Source organism: Rattus rattus, chromosome 1, assembly GCF_011064425.1.
Source record: "Rattus rattus isolate New Zealand chromosome 1, Rrattus_CSIRO_v1, whole genome shotgun sequence".
Classification (NCBI taxonomy): Eukaryota; Metazoa; Chordata; class Mammalia; order Rodentia; family Muridae; genus Rattus; species Rattus rattus.
Window position 1 is genome coordinate 92,313,431 of NC_046154.1, and position 18,609 is coordinate 92,332,039.

Here is an 18,609-nt window from a genome sequence, read left to right on the forward strand (position 1 = left end):
GCGTCATACCTCACACCCAGCGCCACACCTCACCCAGCCTACCAAGGTGGGAACGAGGCAGGGGCAGGGACTCTGAGCCCGAACGGGCTGACTGCCCTAGACTGTCACATCCTGGCAACTGATCAATCAACCCAGAGGGCGGAGTCTGGCCTGGCCAATGGGAGTGTTGAGTTCAGCAGCCATCTGAGGTCACGTGTTCAGGGGGCGGGGAAATTGCCTCCTACTAAAGCCAAAGCCGCGGATTTTCTTTTTTACCTCAACGAGTGAGAAGCCGGCCAGAGGGAAAGGAAGGCCTCTCTAGCTGAGGGTAAGGAAAGATTTGAGGAGGCCAAAGTATAGCCGCTCAGAATTCTCTAGAAGGCAGATTTCTGAGGCGTGGTTTATGTAGCCGAGGAGGGATGAGCTCTCGAACCCACCTTCGGCCCACTTCGGCTAAGTCCGTAGGAGCAGGGAATTCGAACGGCCTGACAGGGGCCAGTGCGATTGCCAGCCAACTAGCTGCATGTGTTAGGGGAAAGAAACCAGAACGCACCTTCTCTACAATTTTACATGCTCCTCTGCCTCCCAACCTCACCCCATCCCCTCACCCCACCCCCCTACCTCCCACCCCCTCACCCCCGGTAGGAAACAAAGGTTGTTGTGATTTCTGTGAGGGTGTGTGGAAGGGAAGAAAATTCCAGGGTGCCTTCATGTAACGGGAGAAGATGCAGCTTAAACTCAGATTCACGCTCATCCTGAGTGTTAATATTGGTAAAACTGACTCCCCCAACTTGGTGTCCAAGAGCCTGACCTAATTGTTAAGTATTTTGACCCGCTATTCTGGTAGGGGGGAGTGGAAAGGAAGTATAAAATCTTTAGAAGTAGGTTTAAAACTAAATTTGGGTAATTGCTACAGTTTAAAAGTTAATCTTAAAAAAAATAGTCTTTGGCCAGTGTGGTGTCGCACACCTTTAATCCCAGCTCTCACGAGGCAGATTGTCTCTGGGTTCGAGGCCTACCATAGTACAACTTTGTCTCAGAAATCAACAAACAAACCAAAAGCTAATCTTGACCGTGAGTATGCTCGTCTATGTGTTTGATTGGCCTTTAAATATAAAGTGTCTTTTTATCCCATCTCCCTACCAAACGAAGGTGTGTTCAGACACCTGTTAATTCAATGCAATAGAGTTAGCATGTGAAATTCTGACAGGGAGTATAATGTACGGTATCCTAAGTAGTTCATAGCATGAATGTCAGTTATCGAAGCCGATACAAAAAAACCCAAAACCTTTCTTCCAAGTAGTCTGAGGGAGTCGCGACTCTAAAGCTGATAGAAACACAAGGCTTTACACGGAAGGATAGAAAGTTGAAAATAAATGCTAACCATAAATTGAGTTGTAGACCGAGTAGAATTGTGCTTGCTTTTAGTCTGTAAACCTATTTCTAGGATGATACACAGCCATAATTCCCTGAGAAAATGTAACTTTAAGGCAGGAAAATCTGGAGCTAGAACTATGGCTCGGTGGACTGCCTACTCTTTCAGAGGATCCGGGTTCGATTCCCAGCACCCAAATGACCGTTATCAACATCGGTAACCCCAGGAGCTCCAAGGGCACTAGGCACACACATGGTACACAGACACACACGCAGACAGAAGAACACTTATACATATAAATAAATTTTTGAAAAAGACATGGAAATTGTAGAATTCATTTGCTTCAAAGACTGCAATACAGTGTGTGGAAAGGCACAGAGGTGTAATGAGTCTAAATTTTCTCAGCTAGCCATCAGTAAAAGGATGCCATGTTGACATTAAGGGTGGGTGCAGCACACAGCTGGCACCATACTTAAGACAGTCAATATCAAAATTCATCTGGAGTGTGCATTTGCTCAGTTTAATTGAAAGACTGTAATATCTAAAAATTTCTGCTATTAATTAAAATAATCGTGTTATATATTATTTTAGAAGTCTATTTGCTTTTAAGACTCCAGCAAGTTGAATAATTAAGGTTATTCACTTTGGGCGGATGAAATGGGTAAAGGCATCTGCCAGTGGGCCTGAGGATCTGAGTTTGGTCCTTAGGACCTTCAGAATAGGAGAGAACAGAATTCCATGAGTTGTTTCTTCACACACACACACACACACACACACACACACACACACAGAGAGAGAGAGAGAGAGAGAGAGAGAGAGAGAGAGAGAGAGAAATTAACTAAATAAATGAATAGAGATGCAACAAAAGTTTTACAAAAAGAATATTTACCAGATGATGACTGAAAACGGGTTGACTATAGCCCTCTCCTGTGGATAATATCTTCAGGTCTTCCTTTTTTGTTGTGTTTTTGTTTTGTTTTCTTTTTGAGGACAGGGCTTTTCTCCATAGCCTTGGTTGTCCTAGAACTCACTTTGTAGACCAAGCTGGCCTCAAACTCAGGGATCCATCTGCCCCTTGCCTCCTGAGTGCTGGGATTAAAGGCCTGTGCCACCACCACCCAGCTGTGTCTTCCGGTCTTCAGACTTCAGTACACCACATTATATAGGACAAAGGATAAGCCTCAAAAAATGAAATAATAATAGCTCTAGGCAAAGGACATTTTATTAAACTATTTATTTGATTTAATAAAACATTATTGACACACTTTATGTAAGAACATCTGACATCTGAATTCCTTGAGACATTTTGGTTGTGTTTTGCAGGGGTAGGGATTGAGCCACAGCCTTGGGCATGCTAGTCAAGCCCTTGCCACTGAGCCTTCTCGCATCCCTCAGAGTTTATTGATTTAGAGAGCCCAGACTGGCCTGGAACTCTAAATCTACTTGCCTCCTCATTCTTAGTGCTTGGATTGCACACACACATCACAACATCCCAGTCTTCCCAGACATTTTAAATGGCAAAAATACCAAGAACTATTTGATAAATTTAGTAACTTCTAAGGTACTGTTCTCTGATTTCTAGGTGAGAACTACCTTGGCCTAACTCATTGTTCTAACCCTAGCCCCTTTGATTTTCTAAGTGAGAGAATGGATATAATTTCAAAACCTAACTATTTCGTTTTTAAAATGGGTTTTAAGAACTTTTAATGCCAAAGCACTATATTATCACTTTTTAAAGATTTTATTTATTTATTTATTAAAGATAGGTATTTTTCCTGCATGCCTGTCTCTGTTCCACATATGGTGCAGTACCTTTGAAGGTCAAAAGAAGGCTTTAGATCTCTTGGAAGTGGACATGCAGACAGTTGTAACATGTGGGTCTTGGTACTTGAACCTGGGTCCTTGACAATAGCAGCCAATGCTTTTAAGCGCTGAGCTATCTCTCCAGCCCTTAATTTCTTTATTATAGAGTTTTGGCCTTGGTTATTTAATTTTAAAATCACTGGAGAAACACAGTTTCCCTGGATAAAACAGTGTCCGTTCTTGCCACTCTGGCCTCTTTCAACAAAATTATATGTTAAACATATTTGAACTCACCAACTTGTACGGATTAAATGACAAGATAAAATTATATATATGTATATATATAATTATATATAACACACATATATTAATAACAATGTACTTATTTTCCATATTAGATTTTCTGTCACAAAAATAAATGTTGCTTTATACTTTTACCATTTAGGACCCTTTGAGAAAGAAGTGAACGAAAGGTTTGTGGTTAAGAGAGTTCTTTCCCCTCTTGGCTTTGCTGTTTTACCAACATTTAACTTTTATGTTTCTAGATACTTCTAGAACTTTGTATGGCTTTGAACGGAAGAGCTATGTTTTCAGCCTTCAAATATTATGCAATAGACTATTTATATGAGGTATGATTTTACTGGCTTGCTATCCACTTACTGTGAATTATTCTTAAAAACATGTTAGGTGTATTCAGTACATGATAGTTTTCAGTAATCCATAGGTTAATCTTCAGTTGTTTTCAGAGTAATTAAAATTACCTTATTTTTTATTTTAATTAAAACATTCATTTGTATGTGCAAGTGTGTGTGTATATATATATATGCATGCGTGTAAACATGTTTGTGTTTGTACATATATGTGTGGTACATACTCTTGCCACAGTGTGTATGTAGAGCTTAAGATGACAGCTTGTAAGAATTGGTTCCATCTTCCCACTGTGTGGGTCCTTGGGGCTTAAACTCAGGTTATCATTGGTGGTAAGCGCCTTCAACCTCTAAAGCCGTCTCACCAGCCCTAGTATCAACCTTTAGTATTTCTTTTAAAGACCACTTTTTGTAAGGGACTTTTAAATTAAAATAATTAAATAGCAAAATAAGTCTGAAAAAAAAAACTTTTGGCAAGTTTGAAAGGTGAAGAGACATGGGGAATGGTGGCTCATGGCTGTAATCCCAGTACTTGGAGAGCTAACACAGGCCACTGAGGGCTGTATTGTGATACTCCATCTCAGACAGAGAAAAGAATGCATAGGAGGAAAGAATAGCACAAAAGTAATCCTGGTCATTGTTCTTGTGACAATAGCACATGTCTCGATGAGCCAGATACTTTGTCCACATAGTGGATTATGTCATTTGATCCCTGTAAGTACTCATGTGTCAAATATTATTCTGTAGGTTTTACAGCTCCACAGTTAGCAAATAATGTCCACAGAAGCTAAGTAGCTTGTAAAGATGCCAGATGTGCATTTCAAGTCCGGGTAGATTGTTAATAAATGAGTCGTAGTAGAGGTCATGTAATAGTTCACTGTTCTGATAAACTTAATTGACAAGTTAAGATTTCATTTTTACTATTATATTAACCTGCCTCATCTACCAGCACAAAAATATTCCAGTCAACTAAAACTCCATTATGTTTTATAGGATTAAGACATACATATAGTCAGCTGAGCAGTGGTGGTGGGGCACAACTTTAATCCCAGCATTTGGGAGGCAGAGGCAGCAAGATCTCTTGAGTTCTAGGCCAGCCTGGTCTACAAAGTGATCTCCAGGATAGCCAGGGCTATGTGGAGAAATCCTGTCTTGTAAAAAACCAAACACAAACAACCAAAAAAATCAAACAAACAAGACATATTTTTTTCAGGTTCTATTTATTCTCTCATAACTGAGAGACACAATTATGTAGTTATATGCTTAGGTGGGAATCACAACTCAGTGTAACATTTATTTTTTTTTTTTTTTTTTGGTTCTTTTTTTCGGAGCTGGGGATCGAACCCAGGGCCTTGCGCTTCCTAGGCAAGCGCTCTACCACTGAGCTAAATCCCCAACCCCGTAACATTTATTAATGTGCTGATTACTTACAAAAATGAAGATACTCAAAAGTCCTTAAAGACTTGTCCTTACTCATGGTGCCTTAATTTCTTGCTAGCATACTGCATTCCTTGGTGATGCTGAGAAATGTCAAATCTTGTAGAAGATGTAGCACTTTAAAGAATCAATGAAGGAATAGTAAAAGCCATCCAAATAACAACTAAGGCTTTTATAAAGATCTTGCAAAGTAAGAATGCTTAACAGATGAGAGAAAGAAAATGATATGAATATCCAAGGACTCAGAGATATCTTGCTAATTTAAATTTTCCCATAACTGGGCTGAAGAGGTGGCTCGATGGTTAAGAGCACTGACTGCTCTTCCAGAGGTCCTGAGTTCAAATCCCAGCAACCACATGGTGGCTCACAATCATCTGTAATGGGATCTGATGCCCTCTTCTGGTGTGTCTGAAGACAGCTACAGTGTACTTTTATATAGTAAATAAATAAATCTTTAAAAAAAATTCCCACTAGGCTGGAGAGGTGGCTCAGCAGTTAAGAACACTTACTGCTCTTCCAGATGTCCTGAGTTCAAATCCCAGCAACCACATGGTGGCTCACAACCATCTATAATGGGATCTGATGCCGCCTTCTGGTGTGTCTGAAGACAGCGATAGTGTACTCACATACACTAACCTAAGGAATAAAATAAATAAATCTTTTTAAAAAAATTTTCCCACAACTTATCTTCTTTATAATCAAGGAAGAAAACAAATGCTACCTATATCATCAAGTATAATTTATGGGAAAATTATACCAAAAGCAATTATAAACAAAAAATTTTAGATGTAAGTTATTTCTTGTAACTTCCTTTTTTAGATGAAGTGCTAGTCAAGTTTTTTCCCTGTTTACATGTGTGTTTGGTCCTCATTTTACATAGGCCAGATTAAATGATCTTTTATACCACTTATTCTTGGATGATGGTAACCTCTTATTTAACATAACACCTTTGGCAACATAAAACATAAAGAAGAACACAGTCATTTTTGCCTGGTTGTGGAATAATGAATTCCATGGGAAGTCAAGGTCTCGGGAGAAGACTGAATAGAGGAGATACTGCCTCAGCTGAGAGAGACGGCTACAGAACAGCAATGCCTTCTCCGAAGAGTAGACTGCGGTACTGTGACTGACCACAGTGTGAAGGTGGGAGGTGGGATGGCTACAGGAGGGACTAGCCTATCGCCACAGCGTAATGGAAGTAAAGTTGGAAGTCAAGGCACAGCCTGGGTAGAACGTGAGCCAATCTGCAGATTCATCCAACTGATAACATCCTTTCTGTGCTGCTCACTCGAGCAGGATCTTGCTGTATAATCCTAGCTGGCTGATGCTCAGTATGTAGCCCACACTGACTTCAAACTAATAAGCCTCCTTCCTCAGCCGCCCAAGGGCTGAGATTAGAAGCAGCACCACCATGGCCATCTTAACATCTGTTTAAAGGAAGAGTTTTATTCCTTAGGTTTACTTTTGAAATCAGAAACTTGTTTTCAAGTTTTAGCATAGGAGACAAAATTTAAGAGAATGGCATGATACTAGTTAATGGAAGAAAAATCACATTACTAAGCAATACAATACTTATAATACTAATTTTTAGCTAAGCATGCATATATTTTAGCCTGTCATAGAAAATGCTGTTTGTAAGACAACTTGGTGATATTATTCTCTATTATGTGGTTCTTTAATTTGGCATTTTTATATCAAACATAGTGCCTTAAAATTTATATCAACTTATGACAATAATATTCTGAACATTGGTAAATAGTATATGTTAAAATTATTTTACCTTTTCATACAGAACACAGTTAAAGAAAGGCTTTACAGAGATGCTTTATTGCTTCAGATCCCTTCATGTTTGAATCAAGATAAAAAAATTATTGATGATAAATATAGGAGTCCATGGACAAGAGGTACGTTTGGTTTCATTTCTGGGAAATTATTCTGAGTTCGATCTAGTAAGTTAAGAAACTTAGGCCATAGGACTGGGTGAGAAGAAGGAGATCTGAGATGTGAACAAATTTTGTGTTATCAAAGGCTTTGTACAATGGCTTTGCTTGTCTATTTATATTTATAAAAACAATAGCCTGAATGTCTATGTGTCCTTGAAACCGTGTTCAAATTTAAGCCCCGCTGTGATTGTATTCAGAAGAGTGGTTATGAGGCTGGAGATTAACACTCTCCTACAAGAGATCCTGAAGAACCCCCCCCCCTTCTTTCTGTCCTGAGAACACAGCAGGATGAAGCAGAAGAGAAACTCCATCAGATACCATATCTGCCGAACTCTGGTTATTGGACTTTCTAATCTGTAGGACCATGAAAAATAAAGGTTCTTAGTTGAGTCACCTAGTCTGTAGTATTTGGGGTGTAGGAGCTCAAACTGGCTCATACAGTACAAATAGGAGAAACCATTGGGCAGTTTTAAGAAAAAGACTGAGAGAATCCTTCTAAAGTTGTCTAAAAAAGGGGAAGGGCATGGGTTGGGCATCAAAAGCAGAGACATGGGGACTAGTAAGACTGCTCAGTGGGTAAGGATGCTTGCTGCCAAATCTGACAGCCTGAATTTGAACCCTGGAACCCTTGGGACTGGAGGTGAGAACTGACTCTGACATATACACACACACACACATTGTAGCCTTGCAGTATAGTGGGCAGAGGATGGGAAGTGAACACAGTGGGTTTGGGCAGCACTTAAGAAATGTTTGTATGATGTAAAACATTATTTTTTTTAAAAAAGATTTGTTTATTGCGTATACACTGTTCTGCCTGCATGTATACCTGTAGGCCAGAAGAGAGCACTGGATTATAGTCTAGATGGTTATTAGTGGTTGCTGGGAGTTGAACTCATGACCTCTGGAAGAGCAGCTAATGCTCTTAACTTCTGAGCTATCTCTCCAGCCCCCAAACCTTTCTTTTTCTTTAAAGAAAAGTTTACTGAGTATCCTGCAAGGAGCAGTAGCATTTCCAGTTTGAAGTAAAATGAAGCAGTAGCTCAAAGGGAATGGTATAAACATTTTTCTTTTCTTCCTTCCTTCCTTCCTTCCTTCCTTCCTTCCTTCCTTCCTTCCTTCCTTTCTTTCTCTCTTGTTTTGTTTTGTTTTGTTTTGTTTTGTTTTGTTTTGAAACAGGCTCTCTATTATGTTGCTCTAGCTGTCCTGGAACTTGCTATGTAGACCAGGTTGTCCACCTCCCTCTTCCTCCTGAGTGGTTGGGTTAAAGGTGTATGTCACCATGCGACGCTAAGTGTTATTTTGTTAATGTGGTTTTCTTTTTTTTTTCAGTATTTGATAAAAAGACAACTTGGAGTGCTTGTTTGCAGAAAAGGGAAAAAGTAACTTAAAAATAAAGAGGAATAGAATCAAGAGCACCAAGAGCTTTTGGGGCTCAATAGGAGCCAGAAGTCTTTCCCCTGTCACAGACAGGGTGATAGGGATCCTAAGACCCACAACAGTAGGCTGGTAGGATTGGTGCTGGGAGATGATTAGTTCTATTTTATATTAATTTTGTATGTTTGCAGAGGAATTTAATCCAACAACATGGCTATTCTGGCCAGGGATCACATCTAAAGATCTTCTAGGTCTGTGTGATCTGGCTGGAATGACACATCTTTAATCCTTCTGGCTAGAATATAGTAATACCTTTAATCCTAAATTATGAAGATAATTTTGTAGAAGGATGCAACCATGCTTGAAAGTGATATCTCATTGAGGGGCAGACCAAGTAATGAATCAGAGAAAGATTTGACAGAATGAGTTAGAGAGAGGATACCACCAACTCTCATGAGAACAGCTCAGGAAAAGAATCGACTAAAAGAGCAGCAGAGAGATGAGGGGGGAGAGGGGAGGGAGGGGAAGGAAGGAAGGAGGAGGGAAGAAAGAGGAGGAGGAGGAGGAGGAGGAGGAGGAGGTGGTGGTGGAGGAGGAGGTAGTTTTACAGAGACAGGTTGCAGGGAAGACAAATCAAGCCAGAGAATCAGAAGGAGCCAGAAGATTAGAACAGATTGCCAGAGTTCAATTGAGGCAAAGCAGAGCAATTCAGTGAGAAGCTGAGAGAAGCCAGATCGAATCAGTCAGTTTAGACAAGACTGTAAGCCAGAACAGCTCAATTGAACCAGCCAGCCAGGGTTCAGAAAGAACTAAAAAGGATAATCTTACTCAGCAGTAAGCTGGGATGGCAATTATATCTGGTGAATAAAAGATACATTTACATGTGTAAAGGCAAAATTATAGACAGAGCAGCGGGGAGTACATATTGGACATTTGAGGGAAGAATGTGTGAAATAACTGTCATAAGCAGCAAGAAAACTGCTTTTAGTAGAGGATGTGTTATTCTTTGTCAACGTTGGATGACTGTTTGAAATATGATGTGCTCTGAAATAAGATAATTAAGCATGGGTAGATGATTTCCTCCATATACATAGAAAGTTGAGGATAGGGCTTTTCTAAATTAGTACAAGGGAAGGGAAGCAAGGGAATCAAGCCTTTCTAAGGCATTGATTATAGATAGGACTGACAGAGAAAACTGAATGAGGAAGAAACAAGAAACCATGATGAATATACAAATGGAGGGATTACTGGATTGTAGGTGATAATCATGTTGAAGATGTAGAAGAGTAGCTCTCTTTTTAATATATGTTTATTTTATTTTATATATATGAGATTTTGGCAGCATGCACAGATATGTGCACCACATGCATGCCTGGTAGGATGGATGTCCCGGAACTGGAACCACAGACAGTTGAGCTGCCATGTGGTTGCTGGGAATTGAACCTGAGTCCTCTGAAGGAGCAGCCAATGCTCTTAACCACTGAGCCATCTCTCTAGCCCTAGAGAGTAACTTTTATCAGGCTGTTGCTCTGAAAGTAAAGGAGAGAGCTAATCATTTCTTCCTCTTTAAAAAAAAAAAACAGAAAAAACTTAAATAACAGCTGCTAAATTTTACTGGGTATTTGCAATATGTCAGTCATCATTTTTATTGAGTATGTCATCATGTTAAATATCTATAGCACTACTATGAAATAGCTATTGTTCCCAATTCGTATTTAAGGAAACATATATAAAGGTTATGAGATTTACTCAAGATCATGAAGTTAATAAGTAGTAGCACAAGGATTACAGTCTAGGCCGAGTGATTCCCAGATGTGTTTTCTGAACCACTACCATGTTTTTCCACAAGGTATGCATAAAGACGTAATATAATCAAAGTAACAATCCTAGGCAGAAGTAACATCGAGGGACACTGACTATGATACTACTCAGGGTAGAATATGCAGCTGCATATTCTGGCACAATAATATAATGCCCCTCTTCTTAAGGAATCAAGGATCTAATTTGAAAAGTAATGTACAATGCATACATTTCAATACAAAGCTGTATATCATTAAGTTCCAGAGTTCTCCTGGTGATATTAGGGGCCTTTAAGGGGAGTGCATCAGAATGAACTGGAGTGCTTAAGGAAAGCCCTACGAGGCGGAGCACGAACTGTTGAACAGGATCTAGGATCCTACTAGCACTGTCTAAACATAGGGAAGCTGTGAAAAGGAGGGAGTTATTGATGCATTCAGATGATATTTTCTTGACTGTGTTTGAGTTTAGAGTAAGCAGATTACAATGATCACTTTGAAAAAGTAATTGTATTTGTGAATAAGTAAAGATAACTCCATAATGAAAATATGGATGTTTGGCTTTTTTCTCTTAAGTGTAAAAGGATATTTTAGAAGCTAATATTGACTGTTTCTTTTTTACCTCAGCTATTCCAGTTTTGGAAATAACAGATAATTCAATCTTGGATGAGTGGAGAGCAAGATTCTGTGTGGAAGATGTTCTTGAGAAGTATGTATCCTGAATCTCAAATTCTCTTTATCTGTAGAAGACAAACAGTAAGCTCCTCCGACTCCTGAAAATCCCTTTACTTCCCACACATTTTCTTCTTCAGTCTGGTAAAAGCTCTGATTTCAAGCACAAAGAAGAGGCTGATTGCCAGTTATTTATAGCCTCTTTTTATCCTCTCCCCATTTACCACAGTTTAATTATTACTCTCTTCGTTGATGTTACAAAAGATACTCAGAAATTAATGGTGGCATTATTCTTTTAGCTAATATGTCAATCTTCTGAACAAAGTTTATTAATCTATATTAATATTAAACTCCCTTTAATAAAAATGCAGACTTAACACCATTTTCTAATGTATTCTATCAACATTATGTATTATCCATTCTGTCATCCTTCAAATATTTGCATATTTATGTGTATATACAAACTAAGAAACAAGCAAAGATATAGCTGTGCATTCAAGAAACAGCTTAGGGGCTGGAGAGATGGCTCAGCAGTTAAGAGCACCGACTGCTCTTCCAGAGGTCCTGAGTTCAATTCCCAGCAACCACATGGTGGATCACAACCATCTGTAATGGGATCTGATGCCCTCTTCTGGTGTCTGAAGACAGCAACAGTGTACTTATATATAATAAATAAATAAATCTTTTAAAAAAAAAAGAAAATAGCTTAAGAACAGAGCATCACAATCACTGAGCAAAGCACACTGGCAGAGGAGGAGTGTGGAGCAATGAGAAGAAGAGGATGACTGTCCTCCTGTGCCTTGAATCCAGAAGCTACAGTTCTCAGTTCTAGTCCAAATAATGAATTGCTTCTCTTGATGCATAATGTGCATCAGACACAGGAGAGATGTTGTTATTATTCATATTTCTAAACATTTGTGATTTAAATATTTCTTTTTACATTTAATTTTGTTACTTATTCACTTTACATCCTGCTCACTGCCCCTTTCCAGTCACCCTTGCTCATAATCCTTCCCCCATCCTCTCACCTTCTCCTCTGAGTGCGTGGAGGCCTCTCTGGGTATTCTCCCACCTGGCACATCAAGTCTCTGTGAGGCTGGGTACTTCCTTTCCCACTGAGACCAGACAAGGCAGCCCAGCTAGAAGAACATATCCCATGTACAGGTAACAGCTTTTAGGATAGCTCCCATTCCAGTTGTTCAGGACCCACATGAAGGCCAAGCTGCACATTTGCTACATATGTGCAGGGAGGCCTAGGTCCAGCCTATGCATGTTCCTTGGTTGGTGGTTCAGACTCTGAGAGCCCCAAGGGTCCAGGTTACTCTGTTGGTCTTAATGTGGAGTTCCTCTCCCCTCAGGCCCTAATTTAAATATTTCTTAATTGCAATGAAAATAAATGACAAAAACCCCATCACATTTACTTCTATGGCTTATATCCAGATTTCATTTATTTTTATTCTAAATCATAGTCTGCTGTATGAACATACCACATTTTACTTTACCTGCTCATTAGGACAGACATTAAGGTTGTTTTTCCTTTTTTGCAATTGTAATTCTGCTGTTAACCTTCATATTCAAGTTTTTGTGTAAACAATTATCTAGGATTGGAATTACTGGGTTATACAGTAACAACTCTGAGGAACTGCCAGGTGTGATCCAGTCAACTGTACTATTTATATTTCTACAGGTATCATACAGCTTTTGATTTATTCTCATCCTTGCTAATACTTTATCATCTGTTCTTTGCCTTATAGCTGTACTAGTGAGTTAAGAGGACAACAGGAAAATAAACATAGGGTTAGTATCAACAGGAAGTTATCGCCTCCCACCCCCCACCTGTAAACACTCAACCTTTGTGGTCATGTATTATCGCTTCCAAACTGATCCAACAGAGATGGGTCCAGGAGGAGTAACAGTCAAACCTGTCCCTCTCCCACATTTGATTTCCTGATGGCTGATCCCAGCTATAAATCAGAGGATAAAAGCCTGCTTTTAAGTGTTTTGTGTGTATTCCACATACAAATCCTGAATCAGACCTGTGGTTTGCAAATGCTTTTGTCCTGTGGTTTGTCTTCTCACTTTCCTGATGGTGTCCTCTGACGCACATCTTAAAACTTTGATAGTTGAACTTGTGTAGCATCCCCTCTCAGAAGTTCGTTTAATATTATATATATAAGAAAAATTTACACACCCCAAGGTCAATGGAATTTACTCCTTTATTTTCTTTTAATTTATTTCTTCTAAGAAGAAAATAAAGAAATTCAAAGAAAAGGAGGCTATCAACTCGAGAGTTGGAGATGTGGGAGGTGCTGGACAGAGGAAATGTTATAATTCTATTTCAATTGAAGACATTTTTAAAGACATAAATTAGATCATGAAATACCTCTAACACACAAATCCCGTGAGGAAGAGAGCTGAACACCCAGAAGTGCAGACATACTGAAACCACAGGACAGACTGCCACTTATGCACACCTCTGACCCCATCCCTGGTCCAAGAGGAAACTGCATAGTGGGTCTGGACACAGGAATATAGGAACAGTCAGCCACCAGTACCTGTGGTTCTGGCCTACATCCAGGACTGAACTAAACCGGCCAAAAAGCTCCTTACACCCAAATCCCGTGGGGGAGAGAGCTGGACCCTCAGAAGGGTGGACACTCCTGAGAAGTTAGAGGAGACTACCCTCTGCCCACAGTCCAGATCCAAGAGGGAATAACTGAGTTGCAACTGTGCCCCCTGGGTGCAAGGAACTAGGAACAATCAGGGGCAGGACCCTTCTGATTCCTACCCATGCCTAGAGCTGAAAGACAGTCTCCAGCAGTGCCTACACGCCTGAAATCAGAGCACCTGTTCTCAGAAAAGGCTGAAAGAAAACAGGAAAACAGTTCTACAGGAGTGCTGACACAAAGGCCTACAGCAGGATCAAGTCACTCTCAGAAACAGCAAGACAAGCAAACACCAGAGACAACCCAATGGCTAGAGGCAAACGCAGGAACCTAAGCAACAGAAATCAAGAATACTTGGCATCATCTGAGCCCAGTTCTCCCACCAAAGAAAATACTGAATATCCAAACACATCAGAAAAGCAAGATTTAGATTGAAAATCACATTTTATGAAAATGATGGAGGACTTTAAGAAAGACATAAATGACTCCCTTAAAGAAACGCAGGAAAACACAAGTAAACAAGTAGAAGCTCTTAGAGAGGGAACACAAAAATCCCTGAAAGAATTACAGGAAAACACAACCAAACAGGTGAATGAATTGAACAAAACCATCCAAGATTTAAAAATGGAAATAAAAACAATAAAGAAAGCACAAAGGGAGATAACCTGGAGACAGAAAACCTAAGGAAGAGAAAAGGAGTCGTAGGTACAAGCATTACCAACAGAATACAAGAGATAGAAGAGAGAATCTCAGGGGCAGAAGATACCATAGAAAACATCAACAGAACTGTCAAAGATAATGTAAAATGAAAGAGCTTCTAGCCCAAAATATCCAGGACACAATGAGAAGATCAAACCTAAGGATAATAGGTATAGAAGAGAGTAAAGACTCCCAACTCAAAGGACCAGTAAATATAGTCAACAAAATTATAGAAGAAAACTTTCCTAACCTAAAGAAAGAGATGCCCATAAACATAGAGGAAGCCTACAGAACTTCAAATAGAATGAACCAGAAGAGAAATTCCTCCCATCACATAATAGTTAAAACACCAAATGCACAAAACAAAGGAAGAATATTAAAAGCAGTAAGGGAAAAAAGGTGAAGTGACATATAAAGGCAGACCTATAAGAATTATACCAGACTTCTCACCAGAGACTATGAAAGCCAGAAGATCCTGGACAGATATCATACAGACCCTAAGAGAACACAAATGCCAGCCCAAGCTACTGTATCCAGCAAAACTCTCTATTAACATAGATGGAGAAACCAAGATATTCCATAACAAAACAAAATTTACACAGTATCTTTCTACAAATCCAGCCCTACAAAGGATAATAGATGGAAAACTCCAACACAAGGAGAGAAACTACACTGTACAGAAAGCAATCTTGCAATGAAACCAAAAGAGAGACACAAGCATAATTCCACCTCTAACAACAAAAATAACAGGAAGGAACAATCAGTATTCCTTAATATCTCTCAACATCAAAAGACATAGACTAACAGACTGGATACATAAAGAGGATAGCATTTTGCTGCATGCAGGAACACACCTCAGAGACAAAGACAGACACTACTTCAGAGTAAATGGCTGGAAAACAGCTTTCGAAGCAAATGGCCTGAAGAAACAAGCTGGAGTTGCCATTCTAATATCAAATAAAATCAACTTGCAGCCAAAAATCATTAAAAAATATAAGGAAGGACTCTTCATATCCATCAAAGGAAAAATCCACCAAGATGAACTTTTAATCCTAAATATGTATGCTCCAAATACAAGGGCACCTACATTCATAAAAGAAACCTTACTAAGCTCAAAGCACACATTGTACCTCACACAATAATAGTAGGAGATTTCAATGAACAGAGCATGGAAACAGAAATTAAACAGAGACATATAGAAACTAGCAGAAGTTATGAACCAAATAGATTTAACAGATATGTATAGAACATTCCATCCTTAAAGAAAAGGATATACCTTCTTCTCAGTACCTCATGGTACCTTCTCCAAAATAGACGCATAATCGGTCACAAAGCAGGCCTCAACAGATACAAGAAGATTGAGATAATCCCTTGCATCCTATCAGATCACCATGGACTAAGACTGGTCTTCAATAACAATAAAAACGACAGAGAGCCCACATATACAAGGAAATTGAACAATGCTCTACTCAGTGATAGCTTGGTCAAGGAAGAAATAAAGAAAGAAATTAAAGACTTCTTAGAATTTAATGAAAATGAAGATACAACATACCCAAACTTATGGGACACAATGAAAGCAGTGCTAAGAGGAAAACTCATAACTCTGAGTGTCTGCAAAATAGAAACAGGAGAGAGCATATATCAACAGCTTGACAGCACACCTAAAAACTCTAAAACAAAAATAAACAAATAAACCCAAGAGGAGTAGAAGTCAGGAAATAATCAAACTCAGGGCTGAAATCAACCAAGTAAAACAAAAAGGACTCTGCAAAGAATCAACAAAACCAGGAGCTGGTTCTTTGAGAAAATCAACCAGATAGATAAACCCTTAGCCAGATTAACCAGAGGTCACAGAGAGTGTGTCAAAATTAACAAAATCAGAAATGAAAAGGAAAACATAACAACAGAATCTGAAGAAATTAAAAAAAAATCATCAGGTCCTACTACAAAAGCCTATATTCAACCAAACTGGAAAATCTGGAGGAAAAGGACAATTTTCTAGATAGATACCAGGTACCAAAGTTAAATCAGGAACAAATAAATCATCTAAACAACCCCATAAGTCCTAAAGAAATAGAAGCAGTTATTAAAAGTCTCCCAACCAAAAAGAGCCCAGGACCATATGGGTTCAGTGCAGAATTCTATCAGACCTTCATAGAAGTCCTGAAACCAATACTGTCCAAACTATTCCAGAAAATAGAAACAGACAGAGCACTACCAAATTCCTTCTATGAAGCCACAATTATTCCTGTATCAAAACCACAGAAAGATCCAACAAAGAAAGAGAACTTCAGATTAATTTCCCTTATGAATATCGACGCAAAAATATTCAATAAAATTCTTGCAAACTGAATCCAAGAACACATCAAAACGATCATCCATCATGATAAAGTAGGCTTCATCCCAGGGATACAGGGATGGTTTAATATATGGAAATCCATCAACATAATCCACTCTGCAAACAAACTCAAAGTTAAGAACCACATGATCATTTCATTAGATGTTGAGAAAGCATTTCATAAAATTCAACACCCCTTCATGATAAAAGTCCTGGAAATCTCAGGAATTCAAGGCCCATACCTAAACATAGTAAAAAGCAATATACAGCAAACCAGTAGCTAACATCAAACTAAATGGAGAGAAACTTGAAGCAATCCCACTAAAGTCAGGGACTAAACAAGGCTGCCTACTCTCTCCCTACTTATTCAATATAGTTCTCGAAGTCCTAGCCAGAGCAATCAGACAATGAAAGGAGGTCAAAGGGATACAAATTGAAAGGGAAGAAGTAAAAATACCACTATTTGCAGATGATATTATAGTATACTTAAGTGACCTCAAAAGTTTCACCAGAGAACTCCTAAACCTGATAAGGAGCTTCAACAAAGTGTCTGGCTATAAAATTAACTCAAACAAATCAGTAGCCTTTCTCTACTCAAAGGATAAACAGGCTGAGAAAGAAATTAGGGAAATGACACCCTTCACAACAGGCCCAAATAATATAAAATATCTTGGTGTGACTTTAACCAAGCAAATGAAAGATCTGTATGACAAGTACTTCAAGTCTCTGAAGAAAGAAATTGAAGGTCTCAGAAGATGGAAAGATCTTCCATGTTCATGGATTGACAGGATTAATATAGTAAAGATGGCCATTTTGCCAAAAGCAATCTACAGAGTCAATCCAATCCCCATCAAAATTCCTACTCAATTCTTTATAGAGATAGAAAGAGCAATTTTCAAGTTCATTTGGAATAACAAAAATCCCAGGGTATCAAAAACTATCCTCAACAATAAAAGAACTTCTAGGGGAATCACCATCCCTGGCCTCAAGCAGTATTACAGAGCAATAGCCATAAAAATTGTATGGTATTGGTACAGAGACAGGCAGGTAGATCAGTGGAACAGAATTGAAGACCCAGAAATGAATCCACACACCTATGGTCACTTGATCTTTGACAAAGGAGCTAAAACCATCCAATGGAAAAAAGATAGCATGTTCAACAAATGGTGCTGGTTCAACTGGAGGTCAGCTTGTAGAAGAATGCAAATCTATCCATTCTTATCACCCTGTACAAAGCTTAAGTCCAAGTGGATCAAGGACTTCCACATCAAACCAGAACTGGGGAGAGGATAGGGGACTTATGGACAGGAAACCAGAAAAGGGAATAACGTTTGAAATGTAAATAAAGAAATATATCTTATTAAAAACAACTTGAGGGAAGGTCACCCAGTGTTACTTGGGTCTAACCACATATTCTCTTGGCCCTGGAACAACCAGGTCTTGAGGGCTCAATGTTAGCATTGAAATACAAGCAGCATCAGACCTACTTACTTAAATGTCCTGTTAGTGGATTTTTCCTTTGATGAGTATGTCGTGTCCTTCCCCATCTCTGCTGATTAGGTTTGAAGTCTGTTTTGTCAGATACTAAGATGGCTACACCAGCTCGCTTTAAAGGTTCATTTTCTTGAAATATCTTTTCTACCGTTTTACCACCTTTTACCGTTCATCTTTTTACCCTTTTGTCAAGGATGACTATCCTTGGTGTAAAGGTATGTTTCTGGGTGCAGCAGAAGGATCTGTCCTGTTTTCCATCCATACAGTTAGTCACTCTGTTGGGAAGCTGAGACCATTTGTGTTGAGATAGAGCAGTAAGCAGTGCTTGCTGATTCCTGTTACTGTGCTCTTGAGTTGTGTGTGTGTGTGTGTGTGTGTGTGTGTGT

General features: G+C 39.1%; 1 protein-coding gene across 1 annotated transcript in view; it reads left to right on the plus strand.

The window, feature by feature from the left end:
- The first annotated feature begins 236 nt into the window (after positions 1 to 236).
- Shoc1 (shortage in chiasmata 1) overlaps positions 237 to 18,609 on the plus strand; it is an 82,659-nt gene continuing 64,286 nt past the window's right edge. Inside the window, exons 1-4 of the mRNA XM_032889733.1 lie at positions 237 to 307; positions 3,703 to 3,786; positions 7,034 to 7,145; positions 10,982 to 11,063. Coding sequence (XP_032745624.1) covers positions 3,721 to 3,786; positions 7,034 to 7,145; positions 10,982 to 11,063 — 260 coding nt within the window. The 5' untranslated portion in view covers positions 237 to 307; positions 3,703 to 3,720. The remainder of the gene's footprint in view (positions 308 to 3,702; positions 3,787 to 7,033; positions 7,146 to 10,981; positions 11,064 to 18,609) is intronic.